Source organism: Salvelinus alpinus, chromosome 8 (assembly GCF_045679555.1).
Source record: "Salvelinus alpinus chromosome 8, SLU_Salpinus.1, whole genome shotgun sequence".
NCBI lineage: Eukaryota > Metazoa > Chordata > Actinopteri > Salmoniformes > Salmonidae > Salvelinus > Salvelinus alpinus.
The window spans coordinates 23,033,137-23,048,941 of NC_092093.1; the positions used below are offsets into that span (position 1 = coordinate 23,033,137).

The window sequence follows — 15,805 nt, forward strand, 5'->3', positions numbered from 1 at the left end:
CATGCGGAGATTATCCGTTCACCTACTCTGCGTCTCACAAAGACACGGCGGTTGTTATCAAAAATGTCAAATTTGGACACACACCAGTGGTAGCATATACAGTTGAAGTCGGAAGTTTACATACACCTTAGCCAAATACATTTAAACTTAGCTTTGCACAATTCCTGACATTTAATCCTAGTAAAAATACCCTGTTTTAGGTCAGTTAGGATCACCACTTTATTGTAAGAATGTGAAATGTCAGAATAATAGTAGAGAGAATGATTTATTTCAGCTTTATTTCTTTCATCACATTCCCAGTGGGTCAGAAGTTTACATACACTCAATTAGTATTTGGTAGCATTGCCTTTAAATTGTTTAACATGGGTCAAATGTTTCCGGTAGCCTTCCACAAGCTTCCCACAATAAGTTGGGTGAATTCTGGCCCATTCCTTCTGACAGAGCTGGTGTAACTGAGTCAGGTTTGTAGGCCTCCTTGCTCGCAAACGCTTTTTCATTTCTGCCCACAAATTTTCTATGGGATTGATGTTAGGGCTTTGTGATGGCCACTCCAATACCTTGACTTTGTTATCGTTAAGCCATTTTGCCACAACTTTGGAAGTATGCTTGGGGTCATTGTCCATTTGGAAGACCCATTTGCGACCAAGCTTTAACTTCCTGACTGATGTCTTGAGATGTTGCTTCAATATATTCACATAATTTTCCTACCTCATGATGCCATCTATTTTGTGAAGTGCACCAGTCCCTCCTGCAGCAAAGCACCCCCACAACATGATGCTGCCACCCCTGTGCTTCACGGTTGGGATAGTGTTCTTCGGCTTGCAAGCCTCCCCCTTTTTCCTCCAAACATAACAATGGTCATTATGGTCAAACAGTTATATTTTTGTTTCTTCATGTCACGTTCGTCGTAATCCTCCTCGTCTGAGGAGGAGTAAGGATCGGACCAAAACGCAGCGTGGTTTGAATACATACTTAATTTAATGAACGAAGACGAAGAACACTAGACAAACTATACAAAAAACAACAAATGAACGTGAAGCTATAAATAAACAGTGCAGACATAGGCACCTGCCATAGACAATAACCCACAATACAAAACAGGCTACCTAAATATGGTTCCCAATCAGAGACAACGCAAAACACCTGTCTCTGATTGAGAACCATATCAGGCCAAACACAGAAATAGACAAACCAGACAAACAACATAGAATGCCCACACAGATCACACCCTGACCAACCAAAACATACAAAGCAAATTATGGTCAGGGCGTAACGCATCAGACCAGAGGACATTTCTCCAAAAAGTACGATCTTTGTCCCATGTGCAGTTGCAAACCGTAGTCTGGCTTTTTTATGGTGGTTTTAGGGCAGTGGCTTTCTTGCTGAGCGGCCATTCAGTTTATGTCGATATAGGACTCGTTTTACTGTGGATATAGATACTTTTGTACCTGTTTCCTCCAGCATCTTCACAAGGTCCTTTGCTGTTGGTCTGGGATTGATTTGCACTTTTTGCACCAAAGTACGTTCATCTCTAGGAGACAGAATGTGTCTCCTTCCTGAGCGGTATGATGGCTGCGTGGTCCCATTGTGTTTATACTTGGGTACTATTGTTTGTACAGATGAACTTGGTACCTTCAGGCATTTGGAAATTGTTCCCAAGGATGAACCAGACTTGTGGAGGTCTACCATTTTCTTTCTGAGGTCTTGGCTGATTTCTTTTGATTTTCCCATGATGTCAATCAAAGAGGCACTGAGTTTGAAGGTATGCCTTGAAATACATTCACAGGTACACCTCCAATTGACTCAAATGATGTCAATTAGCCTATCAGAAGCTTCTAAAGCCATGACATCATTTTCTGGAATTTTCCAAGCTGTTTAAAGGCATAATCAACTTAGTGTATGTAAACTTCTGACCCACTGTAATTGTGATACAGTGAAATAATCTGTCTGTAAACAATTGTTGGAAAAATTACTTGTGTCATGCACAAAGTAGATGTCCTAAATGACTTGCCAAAACTATAGTTTGTTAACAAGACATTTGTGGAGTGGTTGAAAAACGAGTTTTAATGCCTCCAACCTCAGTGTATGTAAACTTCCGACTTCAACTTGTGTATGTATATATACACACCCAACTTTAGGTGAAGTCTCCTCCTTTTCTCTAAACATAACATCTTCATTGCTACGCAGGAAGTTTAAGTGATGTGGGTAATAAACTGTTCCTTCTCCCTTAATGTGACCTGACCTGACCTCGGTCCCCATTCCTCACTAATCCACAGCTCTCCACCCTTATCAGTGACCGCAACCATGTGATTGCCTTTCCCTTACTCAGTAACATTCCAAGCCCCTGGCTCATATCCAACCTTAATTTACCCTCACCATATACATTCCTCCTACAGATATCCATTAACTTCTGGTGTATCAAGTATTTCAAATTACAACCCAACAACTGAAACCAGACTATCCTTTCCATACAATACCTGATGTCTAACAATAACATGTTCTGACAGAGTGTAAACGTTCTGCATTCACCTCTCTCCCTCAGTACCATGAACAAGGATTCAAGTTCAGAAGTCAGAATCCTTCACATGCCAAGAGTGTGCAAAGCTGTCATCAAGGCAAAGGGTGGCTATTTGAAGAATCTCAAATATAAAATATATTGATTTGTTTAACACTTTTTTTGGTTACTACGTGATTCCATGTGTGCTATTTCATAGATTTGATGTCTTCACTATTATTTTACAATGTAGAAAATAGTTAAAATGAAGAAAAACCCTTGAATGAGTAGGTGTTCTAAAACTGGTAGTGTAGGTCACTCCAGTAGTAGTGAGAGGACTTGACTGGCAAGCCATACATTAGTTGCCGTTCTGTTGCTGCTCTGACTTCAAAGTTAAAGACCTATATGTTATTGTGACTTGTGACAGAATGCAGGGCAAGCAGCTTGTGGTGATACTGCCAGAGAGGAGAGCGCTGAAGTGAATGGTTATACAAGCACTTCTGACTCAATCAGCCAGGCTGTTGTTCTCTCTCTGTGTGAAGTAATTATTCCTGGTTCTTGTTGTGCTCGGTTCTGTAAAGTGGGTTGGAAACTATTGGGGCAATACTTGCAAACATAAAAAAGTAATAATAATTTTAAGTTCAACCTGGACCTCTGTCTCAATGTGCATCAGCCAAATACAATCGTAGCTGATGCAGAACTTATGGGATATAATCATTGTCAGCTGATGGGGCCAGCTACAATGTAGCGTTCTATCATGTGCAACTATGTCCACGATTGTATCTGGCTGATGCTCGTTTTGAGACGGGTCCAGGTTAAACAAAAAATATATATAATGTTTGTAAGTATGGCCCCATTGTGTTGTTTTCCAAGCATTATATTACTGCAATGTTTCAATTAACATATTTATACTAAAGATTGCATTAAATTAGCTTTTGGAGGAGAAAAAACACATCCTCTGGTGTCAGATGTCCCTGTGGAGGAGAAAACAAGGAGAGATGTAATATCCAACATGACCATAATGAAGTGTTTACAGACACATCCAAATGACTGAGAATTTCACTTGAGGATTTTTCTAAGAAACCAGCAGGATTCCTGGAATCACACCTTCATGTGATTGGACAATAGCCTGGTGTGTTGGTTTAATTAGCTAGTGAAGGTTTATGCTAACTCCCTAGCTGTGTCAATACATTGGAAAATAACAGTTGTTGTGGTTACTCTGACAGATGGAGTGATAAGAGGTACTGGAGAGATGGAACTGGTTTAAGGGCTGGTAATTACAAGCTGTTGAAGAACCACCTTAAATGCACTCACACACTCTCTTCACACAGTGTTGTGAACCCCCCCCCCCCCCCCCTTCTTACTGCTGAGCTCGGGTGTCCTGTGCATGTCACTCACAAGGGAACGAGAAGAGGGATAGCCAATCACAGCCCTCTGTTGCCTGCACAAGCTCGTCCATGTGCAGTAGGGGATGAGAGGGTAGGGTGCTCCCCCTTAGTCCCACGCTCCCCGCTCCCCCCCCCCCCCCCTCTCACTCACTATATCACTCACAAGCAGAAATAAATAAAAAAGTCACCATAGACTTTGCAACGTAGGAGTGATTTGTGTTGGCCAGTGATGGGTAGGTGGGGGTGTGTCACTCATCAGGATCCATTTCTCTTAACTGGGAAATTCCCTCGTTTGTGCAGAGACACATTTAACCACTGTTCATTTGTCACAGCAAGAGCCTCTGTCATGCCTTGCCACACTCTTATGCAGGTGTGTGAGATCTGTGTGTATCCATGTGCATGCATTTTGCATGATTCCCATCTGTGTGTGCAGAGCATGTACTGTACTGTACTGCATGCATGGTATGCTGGCACATGATGAGTGTGTTTGCAGTTGTGTGCGTGTATGCATGATACTTTGTTTGGCACGTGTGTGTGTGTGTGTGTTTTGATGCCATGCTGTGAGAGAGAGCCTGGCAGTGGTTAATGGCTGGTTATTAACTGGCTGTTTGGCCAGTGCTGTGACACTGATAGAGGCGTGTGTGTGTTTTGTAGATAAGTGGTTAAAAGGTTGTTGAAGGTCTAGCGACCGGCGTGATCTTTAGGAGAGATGACAGGAGGAGCAGCAGGGGGCTTGGATACTGGGATGCGGGGGTAGACTCTCTTGGCTTCAAACAGAATGAATAGGAACTGACAGTGCAGTAAGTAGCCAGCATATGTGAGGGAGAGTGTGTTTTGAGAGAACGTTTCGTAGAGAGGAACTGAAGATCTGGTAGACAGACATAGTTTGGCTGCTGTAGACATGATTAGCTGATGTCAATGCAGAGCTAGGAGTACTGTGTCTGTGTGTCTGCGTTGGAGAGAAGAGGTGATGACTACTGCGCCCACACGTACACACACTGCTCCTGTGGGTGAACGGGCATTAATGGTTGGTTGGTAGGTTGTGACTCACTAGTTTTAAGTGTCTGTAAATAGTTCTCTCTTAAGGTAGCTCCATCTGATCTTAGTTACAGATGTAGGATCTTCATTTGATCATTCTTTTGTTGCTGAGAATTTTCCTGCAGTGCAGGAAATGCAAACTTGTAGTGTATTTGAATTTCCACTTTGACATTTCAGACTTAAATTTGCCCTAACGCAAAATGTATCAACCCCTACAAAAAGTACATTAATTATAATCCACATAATTCACATTTCCTGTTGCTGCAGAACTATTTTCCTGCTTTAGCAAACTGGCTCAAATTAAGGTCCTACATCTGTATGTAGTTAACGGATGGAGATGTTAAAAAAAATGTTATGTTCATTCAGGTGGTACCGTTGCGGGAGAAATTTGCACGAGACACAAATTATGAAATGACCATAGACTTTCATGCCTCTTCTCATAAATCAGAGACCTTTCCTTCAGTGTAAATGAGTAACGCTGATGATGTGTGTGTCTCCGTGTCTGTGTGTAGAAACGAGAGAAGAGAAAGCATGAGAAGATCCTCAGTGAGGAGCTCTTCCCAGCTGTAATCAACCTCAACCAGTTCCTCCCTCCAGAACACTGCATCGACTACATCGCCTGGGACATGGCCCGATACACCAAGAGGTACAGATCTAGGATCAGCTCACCCAAACCCTATCCTTAACCATTAAAGGGGAAACGCCTAAGATCAGTGTTTGGTTGCGACTTCATCCTACTCATACCGGCTGCTTTAGCGTAACCCTACACCAGCATCGTGTTCTGTAAGAGCCAGAGGTACAAAGTATTGTCCCAGCAACCTAAGTCAACACCTCAGAACATTTAATGGTTCCTAAACTTTTTGGGCCCACAACCCTATTTTGATATCTGAAAAGTCTCGCGACCCCACCCATGTGAATGGGTGGGGTCGCAACCAACGTTTACTTTTAATGTGGGACTATGACAGTCAATTGCAAGTTATACTGATAATGTCTTATATCTCGCCACCACTAATGAGATGGGTATGTTTGATGGGTGTCTCGTCAGAGCTTCTCAGAGTCAGGGGGCGTGGTCAATAGTACGCACCTCCTCTCTGCTGTCACATCCAACCTGGATGGATATTTATATCTGCCCCCTAGTTTGGGATCCTCTAGGCTACATGGTTATATACAGTACATACAGCAGCACATGGTCCCATGTAACCCAAGAAGGGCTATATATTTCATGGGCCAAAGTACATTAACCACAAAGTCCTGGGGTTATCCATCACTGCAGCTATGGAAACGCTGTGAAGATCACATCTTTCCCTTATTCATTTTCACTGGCATGGTACTCCCCAAGCTACCTTTGCTCACCAGCAATGGACCTAACTTTAACAGTAGATGAGTTTTTGTTGCTGTCCCTGAAGGAAATGTTCAAGTTCAGTGAAAACATTTTTCAAAGAGACCTTTTAAGTTGCCTAACACTCATATGTTTTCTCTGTCTGTCTGCCTGCCCCGCCCCCTCTCTCTGTCTGTCTGCCCCGCCCCCTCTCTCTGTCTGTCTGCCCCGCCCCCTCTCTCTGTCTGTCTGCCCTGGTCTCTGTCTGTCTGCCTGCCCCGCCCCCTCTCTCTGTCTGCCTGCCCCGCCCCCTCTCTCTGTCTGCCTGCCCCGCCCCCTCTCTCTGTCTGCCTACCCCGCCCCCTCTCTCTCTCTGCCTGCCCCGCCCCCTCTCTCTCTCTGCCTGCCCCGCCCCCTCTCTCTGTCTGTCTGCCCTGGTCTCTGTCTGTCTGCCTGCCCCGCCCCCTCTCTCTGTCTGCCTGCCCCGCCCCCTCTCTCTGTCTGCCTGCCCCGCCCCCTCTCTCTGTCTGCCTGCCCCGCCCCCTCTCTCTGTCTGCCTGCCCCGCCCCCTCTCTCTGTCTGTCTGTCCCGCCCCCTCTCTCTGTCTGCCTACCCCGCCCCCTCTCTCTCTCTGCCTGCCCCGCCCCCTCTCTCTCTCTGCCTGCCCCGCCCCCTCTCTCTGTCTGTCTGCCTGCCCCGCCCCCTCTCTCTGTCTGCCTGCCCCGCCCCCTCTCTCTGTCTCTTTCTCTCTCTCTTTAAGGGACTTTATTGGCATGGGAACATATGTTTACATTGCCAAAGCAAATTAAATGAATGATAAACAAAAGTGAAATAAACAATCAGAAATGAACAGTAAACATTACACTCAAGAAAGTTTGTATGTAGCTGAAGTTCAAAAAATAATAAATATGTTTTTATTTAAACTGGTTGCTTTTGTAGCAACAGGTCACATCTTGCTGCTGTGATGGTACACTGGTATTTCACCTAATAGATATGGGATTTTATCAAAATGTAATTTGTTTTCAAATTCTTTGTGGATCTGTGTAATCTGAGAGAAATATGTGTCTCTAATATGGTCATACATTTGGCAGGAGGTCAGGAAGTGCAGCTCAGTTTCCACCTCATTTTGTGGGCAGTGTGCACATTGCCTGTTTTCCTTTGAGAGCCATGTCTGCCTACGGCGGCCTCTCTCAATAGCAAGGCTATGCTCACTGAGTCTGTACATGTATTGTATTGTACTGTATTTCCTTAATTTTGGGTCAGTCACAGTGGTCAGGTATTCTGCCAATGTGTACTCTCTGTTTAGGACCAAATAACATTCCAGTTTGCTCTGATTTTTGGTAAATTATTTTCCAGTGTGTCAAATAATGATCGCATCTCTCGCTCTCCCTCCCTCCCTCTCTCAGTAAGCTGTATAACGTGCTGGACCGTCTTAGTATGATAGCAGAGAACGTGGTCAAGAGGACCGGCTTCTTCATCAACCGCTCTGACTTCTTCTGCCACACCCTCAGACCAGACGAGAGGTACACACACACACACACACACACACACACCCTCAGGCCAGACGAGAGGTACACACAAACAGGCCAGACGAGAGGTACACACAAACAGGCCAGACGAGAGGTACACCCAGACGAGAGGTGACGCCAGAGGGGTAAAAACTTGCGCCCTTTACAACCCAACCTATACCTCTATAACTACCTCACCCCACCCTCTAGATTTTTTTTACAGGGTTTGGTGTTTATTGCTACGTTTGTTTTAGTGTGTTAGACAAAGTCCCTCTGAGGGCTGTTATAAAGCTCCGTCTAATAACTAATCATACAGTATTTTACAATCACGCATTAATAGCAATTACATTTCTGTTTTTCCTTCTGATATAAATGAATGTCCAGTAATGGGAATAGATGGGTCTGTTCGATGGGTATCTTGCTGAATAGTCATGGTCAGGGTATCCCTACCTATCAGAGTAGATGACGGAGCATGCAGCAGCAGAAGGGTGTGAAGAAGGGCTGCACTGCTCACTATCTGCATATCTTAATCACAAGCATTGACATTTCCATCTGGTTACCTAAGCTGCTAGCCATTCTTCTAATGCCGTATTTATTAGCTTTATGTTACATTATCAAACACACTCCCTTGCTTTTATACATTTGCTCATGCTTAAGAAACACACACATATGCACATGGACCACACACACACACGGCCGCCCACTCTCTCGTCTCTGGCGGGGTTGTTGACTTGAGTCCAGGCCAGACGTGTCACAAATGAAAAGTCTTCCTCCATTTACTTCATTTATTATTTATTCCGTGCTTCCAGACATGTGACATTCTGACTAGCCCTGGGTTGTCTCATATGGAGACTCCTGTGGGGCTCACTGCTAGTCTGGAGGCTAACCTTCTTACACTACCACAATTATGAATAAAATAATCATTCAAAAGAAGAAGAAAAAATAAATAAATATATATACACTGCTCAAAAAAATAAAGGGAACACTTAAACAACACAATGTAACTCCAAGTCAATCACACTTCTGTGAAATCAAACTGTCCACTTAGGAAGCAACACTGATTGACAATAAATTCCACATGCTGTTGTGCAAATGGAATAGACAAAAGGTGGAAATTATAGGCAATTAGCAAGACACCCCCAATAAAGGAGTGGTTCTGCAGGTGGTGACCACAGACCACTTCTCAGTTCCTATGCTTCCTGGCTGATGTTTTGGTCACTTTTGAATGCTGGCGGTGCTTTCACTCTAGTGGTAGCATGAGACGGAGTCTACAACCCACACAAGTGGCTCAGGTAGTGCAGCTCATCCAGGATGGCACATCAATGCGAGCTGTGGCAAGAAGGTTTGCTGTGTCTGTCAGCGTAGTGTCCAGAGCATGGAGGCGCTACCAGGAGACAGGCCAGTACATCAGGAGACGTGGAGGAGGCCGTAGGAGGGCAACAACCCAGCAGCAGGACCGCTACCTCCGCCTTTTTGCAAGGAGCACTGCCAGAGCCCTGCAAAATGACCTCCAGCAGGCCACAAATGTGCATGTGTCTGCTCAAACGGTCAGAAACAGACTCCATGAGGGTGGTATGAGGGCCCGACGTCCACAGGTGGGGGTTGTGCTTACAGCCCAACACCGTGCAGGACGTTTGGCATTTGCCAGAGAACACCAAGATTGGCAAATTCGCCACTGGCGCCCTGTGCTCTTCACAGATGAAAGCAGGTTCACACTGAGCACATGTGACAGACGTGACAGAGTCTGGAGACACCGTGGAGAACGTTCTGCTGCCTGCAACATCCTCCAGCATGACCGGTTTGGCGGTGGGTCAGTCATGGTGTGGGGTGGCATTTCTTTGGGGGGCCGCACAGCCCTCCATGTGCTTGCCAGAGGTAGCCTGACTGCCATTAGGTACCGAGATGAGATCCTCAGACCCCTTGTGAGACCATATGCTGGTGCGGTTGGCCCTGGGTTCCTCCTAATGCAAGACAATGCTAGACCTCATGTGGCTGGAGTGTGTCAGCAGTTCCTGCAAGAGGAAGGCATTGATGCTATGGAGTGGCCCGCCCGTTCCCCAGACCTGAATCCAATTGAGCACATCTGGGACATCATGTCTCGCTCCATCCACCAACGCCACGTTGCACCACAGACTGTCCAGGAGTTGGCGGATGCTTTAGTCCAGGTCTGGGAGGAGATCCCTCAGGAGACCATCCGCCACCTCATCAGGAGCATGCCCAGGCGTTGTAGGGAGGTCATACAGGCACGTGGAGGCCACACACACTACTGAGCCTCATTTTGACTTGTTTTAAGGACATTACATCAAAGTTGGATCAGCCTGTAGTGTGGTTTTCCACTTTAATTTTGAGTGTAACTCCAATTCCAGACCTCCATGGGTTGATAAATTTGATTTCCATTGATCATTTTTGTGTGATTTTGTTGTCAGCACATTCAACTATGTAAAGAAAAAAGTATTTAATAAGAATATTTCATTCATTCAGATCTAGGATGTGTTATTTTAGTGTTCCCTTTATTCTTTTGAGCAGTGTGTGTACAGTGATCCCTCGCCACTTCGCGGTTCACTTATCGCGGATTCGCTATTTCGCGGATTTTCATAATGCATTTTTTTTTTTTTTTTGGTGCATTGTGCTCTGCATTCTGATTCGCTAAAAACTCACTCCCGCTTCTTGTATCAAAACATGCTACGAATTGTGCTATCATTTTGTCGTCTCGTGCAGTTATGTGTACGTACATAAAACAGCTTGGCAAATTTACATTAAGTTGGCCAAATTATCTTGTAATTTCGAACATCTCCTAAACCCATAATGTCGACGAAACGGCCTACACGTGAGTCACTGTATTTGTATACATGTAATAGTTGCTAATTGTAAAAAAAAAAAAAGTTTTCTATTTCGCGGATTTCACTTATCGCGGGTCATTTTCGGAACGTAACCCCCGCGATAAACGAGGGATTACTGTATATATATATATATATACACACACACACACTACCGTTAAACTTTGGGGTCACTTAGAAATGTCCTTGTTTTTGAAAGAAAAGCACATTTTTAGTCCATTAAAATAACATCAAATTGATCAGAAATACAGTGGAGACATTGTTAATGTTGTTAATGATTATTGTAGCTGGAAACTGCAGATTTTTAATGGAATATCTACTTAGGCGTACAGAGGCTCATTATCAGTAACCATCCCTCCTGTGTTCCAATGGCACGTTGTGTTACCTAATCCAAGTGTATCATTTTAAAAGGCTAATTGATCATTAGAAAACCCTTTTACCATTATGTTAGCACAGCTGAAAACTGTTCTGCTGCTTAAAGAAGCAATACAATTGGCCTTCTTTAGTCTAGTTGAGAGAGTACTCTAGAGTACTCACGAATGAGTACGAATGTACAATGCCTTTCTTAAAATCAATACACAGAAGTATATATTTTTAAACCTGCATATTTAGTTAAAAGAAATTCATGTTAGCAGGCAATATTAACTAGGCAAATTGTGTCACCTCTCTTGCGTTCATTGCACGCCGAGTCAGGCTATATGCAACAGTTTGGGCCGCCTGGCTCGTTGCGAACTAATTTGCCAGAATTTTACGTAATTATGACGTAACATTGAAGGTTGTGCAATGTAACAGCAATATTTAGACTTATGTATGCCACCCGTTAGATAAAATACGGAACGGTTCCGTATTTCACTGAAAGAATAAACGTTTTGTTTTCGAAATTATTGTTTCCGTATTTGACCATATACATTTAATTTTTTTTTCACCTTTATTTAACCAGGTAGGCTAGTTGAGAACAAGTTCTCATTTACAACTGCGACCTGGCCAAGATAAAGCATAGCAGTGTGAACAGACAACAACACAGAGTTACACATGGAGTAAACAATAAACAAGTCAATAACACAGTAGGGGAAAAAATGAGTCTATATACATTGTGCAAAAGGCATGCGGAGGTAGGCAATAAATAGGCCATAGGAGCGAATAATTACAATTTAGCAGATTAACACTGGAATGATAAATCATCAGATGATCATGTGCAAGTAGAGATACTGGTGTGCAAAAGAGCAGAAAAGTAAATAAATAAAAACAGTAAGGGGATGAGGTAGGTAGATTGGGTGGGCTATTTACAGATGGACTATGTACAGCTGCAGCGATCGGTTAGCTGCTCAGATAGCAGATGTTTCAAGTTGGTGAGGGAAATAAAAGTCTCCAACTTCAGCGATTTTTGCAATTCGTTCCAGTCACAGGCAGCAGAGAACTGGAAGGCCAAATGAGGTGTTGGCTTTTGGGATGATCAGTGAGATATACCTGCGCGTGCTACAAGTGGGTGTTGTTATCGTGACCACCATTAATGACTTAAGGCTCGTATTTCTGTGTGTTATTATAATTAAGTCTATGATTTGATAGCACAGTCTGACTGAGCGGTGGTAGGCAGCAGCAGGCTCATAAGCATTCATTCAAACAGCACTGTCTTGCATTTGCCAGCAGCTCTTCCATTGCGCTGTTTATGACTTCAAGCCTATCAACTCCCGAGATTAGGCTGGCAATACTAAAGTACCTATTAGAACATCCAATAGTCAAAGGTATATGAAATACAAATGGTATAGGGAGAAATAGTCCTATAATAACTACAACCTAAAACTTCTTACCTGGGAATATTGAAGACTCATGTTAAAAGGAACCACCAGCTTTCATATGTTCTCATGTTCTGAGCAAGGAACTTAAACGTTAGCTTTTTTACATGGCACATATTGCACTTTTACTTTCTATTCCAACACTTTGTTTTTGCATTATTTAAACCAAATTGAACATGTTTCAATATTTATTTGAGACAATTGATTTTATTGATGTATTATATTAAGTAAAAATAAGTGTTTATTGTTCATTCAGTATTGTTGTAATTGTTATTATTACATATATATATATATATATATATATATATATATATATAAAAATCGGCACGATTAATCGGAATCGGCTTTTTTTGGTCTTCCAATAATCGGTATCGGCGTTGAAAAATCTAAGTCGGTCGACCTCTAGTTTTGGGTGACAAGCCACATTTCTTCAGCCTCGTTCTGTGATGTGTACGCCCAGGAACTTAAAACTTCCTAACTTCTCCACTGCTGTCCCTTCAATGTGGATAGGGGGGTGCTCCCTCTGTTGTTTCCTGAAGTCCAGGATCATCTCCTTTGTTTTCTTGACGTTGAGTGAGAGGTTGTTTTCCTGACGCCACACTCCGAGTTCCCTCACCTCCTCCCTCTAGTCTGTCTCGTCGTTGTTGGAAAGTCCAGGACCCAATTGCACAGGGTGGGGTTGAGACCCAAGGCCTCCAGCTTGATGATGAACTTGGAGTGTACTATGGTGTTGAATGCTGAGCTGTTGTCAATGAACAGCATTCTTATATAGGTATTCCTCTTGTCCAGATGAGATAGGGCAGTGTGATGGCGATTGTGTCGTCTGTGGACCTGTTGGCGGTATGCAAACTGAAGTGGGTCTAGTTTGGCCAGTAAGGTGGTGATATAATCCTTGACTAGTCTCTCGAAGCACTTCATGATGACAGAAGTGAGTGCTACGGGGCGGTAGTCATTTAGTTCAGTTATCTTTGCCTTCTTGGGTACAGGAACAATGGTAGCAATCTTGAAGCATGTGGGGACAACAGACTGGGATAGGGAGCGATTGAATATGTCCTTAAACACACCAGCCAGCTGGTCTGCGCATGCTTTGAGGATGCGGCTAGGGATGCTGCCTGGGCCAACAGCCTTTCGAGGGTTAACACGTTTAAATGTTTTACTCACATCAGCCATGGAGAAGGGGGGGGGGGACGCAGTCCTTGTTAGTGGGCCGCGATGGTGGCACTGTATTATCCTCAAAGCGGGCGAAGAAAGTGTTTCGTTTGTTTCGAAGCGTGACGTCTGTGACGTGGCTGGATTTATTTTTGTAGTCCGTGATTTCCTTTAGACCCTGCCTTGTGTCTTGTGTCTGAGCTGTTGAATTGCGACTCCACCTTGTCCATGTACTGTTATTTAGCTTGTTTGATTGCCTTGGGGAAGGAATAGCTACACTGTTTATATTCAGACATATTCCCAGACCTCTTTCCGTGGTTAAATGCGGTGGATCGTGATTTTAGTTTTGCGTGAATGCCGCCATCCATCCACGGTTTCTGGTTAGGGTAGGTGTTAATAGTCACAGTGGGTACAACATCTCCAATGCACTTTTTTATAAAAGCACTCACCGAGCCAGTGTATAGGTCGATGTTGTTCTGATGCTGACCTCAACATATTCCAGTCCGCGTGATCAAAACAATCTTGAAGCGTGGCTTCCAATTGGTCAGACCAGCGTTGAATGGTTCTCGTCACTGGTACATCCTGTTTGAGTTTCTGCCTATAAGATGGAAGGTGCTAAATGGCATCGTGGTCGGATTTGCTGAAGGGAGGGCGGGGGAGGGCTTTGCATGCATCGCGGAAGTTAGAGTAGCAGTGGTCGAGGGTATTGCGCATGCGCAATCAATATGCTGGTAGAATTTAGGTAGCCTTGTTCTCAAATTTGCTTTGTTAAAATCCCTGGCTATAATAAATGCAGCCTCAGGATGTATGGTTTGCATATAGTCCAGTGAAGTTCCTTGATGGCCATCTTGGTGTCTGCTTGAGGGGGAATGTACACAGCTGTGACTATACATGATGAGAATTATCTTGGTCGGTAAAATGCTGACACTTGATTGTAAGGAATTCTAGATCGGGTGAGCAGAAGGACTTGACTTCCTGTATGTTGTTATGATTACACCATGAGTCGTTAATCATAAAGCATACACCCCCTATCTTTTCCCAGAGAGGTGTTTATCTCTGTCGGCGTGTTGCATGGAGAAGCCCGGTGGCTGAACCGATTCTGACAACATATCCTGAGAGAGCCATGTTTCTGTGTTTCCTGTCGACGCCATCATAATGAGTGAGAGGCATCACTTCAGATCCAAGTTTAATCCCAGACTGTGTCACAACCGGCCATGAGCGTGAGTCCCATAGGGCGGCGTCCGGGGAGGGTTTGGCCGGGGGGGCTTTACTTGGCTCATCGCGTTCTAGCGACTCCTTGTGGCGTGCCAGGCGCCTGCAGGCTGACTCCGTCATCAGTTGAACAGTGTTTCCTCCGACACATTGGTGCGGCTGGCTTCCGGGTGCTTTTTCGGAGGACGCATGACTCGACCTTCGCCTCTCCCGAGCCCGTTGGGGAGTTGCAGCGATGAGACAAGATCATAATTGGATATCACGAAATTGGGGAGAAAAGGGGTTCATTATTTTGACATTAGCATATCATGCTTTGCATACAAGCCAGGGGCTAGATACACCTGGCAATGAAGCAAGCCTAGAGTGACCTAAATTGATAAGCAAAGAGGACGGGATGGTAATCTTGGAGAGGAAAGAGATGCTATGGGTAGTAGGGCCGATGTTTCTCTGGTTTTCATCATACAGTGCTTTGTGGCATTGGATAATTACTCCTCGATGCACCAGTCCTAAATGTGTTCAGATTCAGAAACTTTGAGTTGTGCCGTCTCTAGACAATTAATGTGCATTGCAGGAGTATAAAAGTACAACAAGCATACTCAGTGTTTAATTGATTAAAGGAGTTTTCTCTTTCCTCAGGTGGGGAGATCTTGGGGGAAGTCTCACCTCAAGTGGGCGTGTCCAGGTACGGTATATTACACACCGTACACACCTAAGCAAGCGGTGGCTGTTGACATGGATACCTGAAGGTGGAGATGATGCACGTCTTTTATCAGCGCCCACATTCAAATGTTTTGTTGTTGTTGAGCTCTCCTCTCCCATCTTCAGACAGGTGTGTTGAGGACGAACTGTGTGGACTGTCTGGACCGTACTAACACGGCCCAGTTCATGGTGGGGAAGTGTGCTCTGGCCTATCAGCTCTACGCTCTGGGCATGATTGACAAGCCCAAGCTGCAGTTCGACACGGACTGTGTTAGGTAAAACCCTACTCTACTCTCGCCTCTGAGACTCACTTAAACATTTTCTAAAAGTTGACATAAGTAATTAGAAAATGCTGTTGACATCTCTGAC

The 15,805-nt window shown here is 44.2% G+C and overlaps 1 protein-coding gene across 3 annotated transcripts in view; it reads left to right on the forward strand.

Annotated features, from left to right (window-relative positions):
* Nucleotides 1–15,805, forward strand: part of fig4a (FIG4 phosphoinositide 5-phosphatase a) — a 96,847-nt gene that overhangs the window by 37,962 nt on the left and 43,080 nt on the right. For all 3 annotated transcript variants that reach the window (XM_071413028.1, XM_071413030.1, XM_071413029.1), the window contains 4 exons: nt 5,433–5,566; nt 7,645–7,761; nt 15,374–15,419; nt 15,563–15,711. In XM_071413028.1, the coding sequence (XP_071269129.1) occupies nt 5,433–5,566; nt 7,645–7,761; nt 15,374–15,419; nt 15,563–15,711 (446 nt within the window). The remainder of the gene's footprint in view (nt 1–5,432; nt 5,567–7,644; nt 7,762–15,373; nt 15,420–15,562; nt 15,712–15,805) is intronic.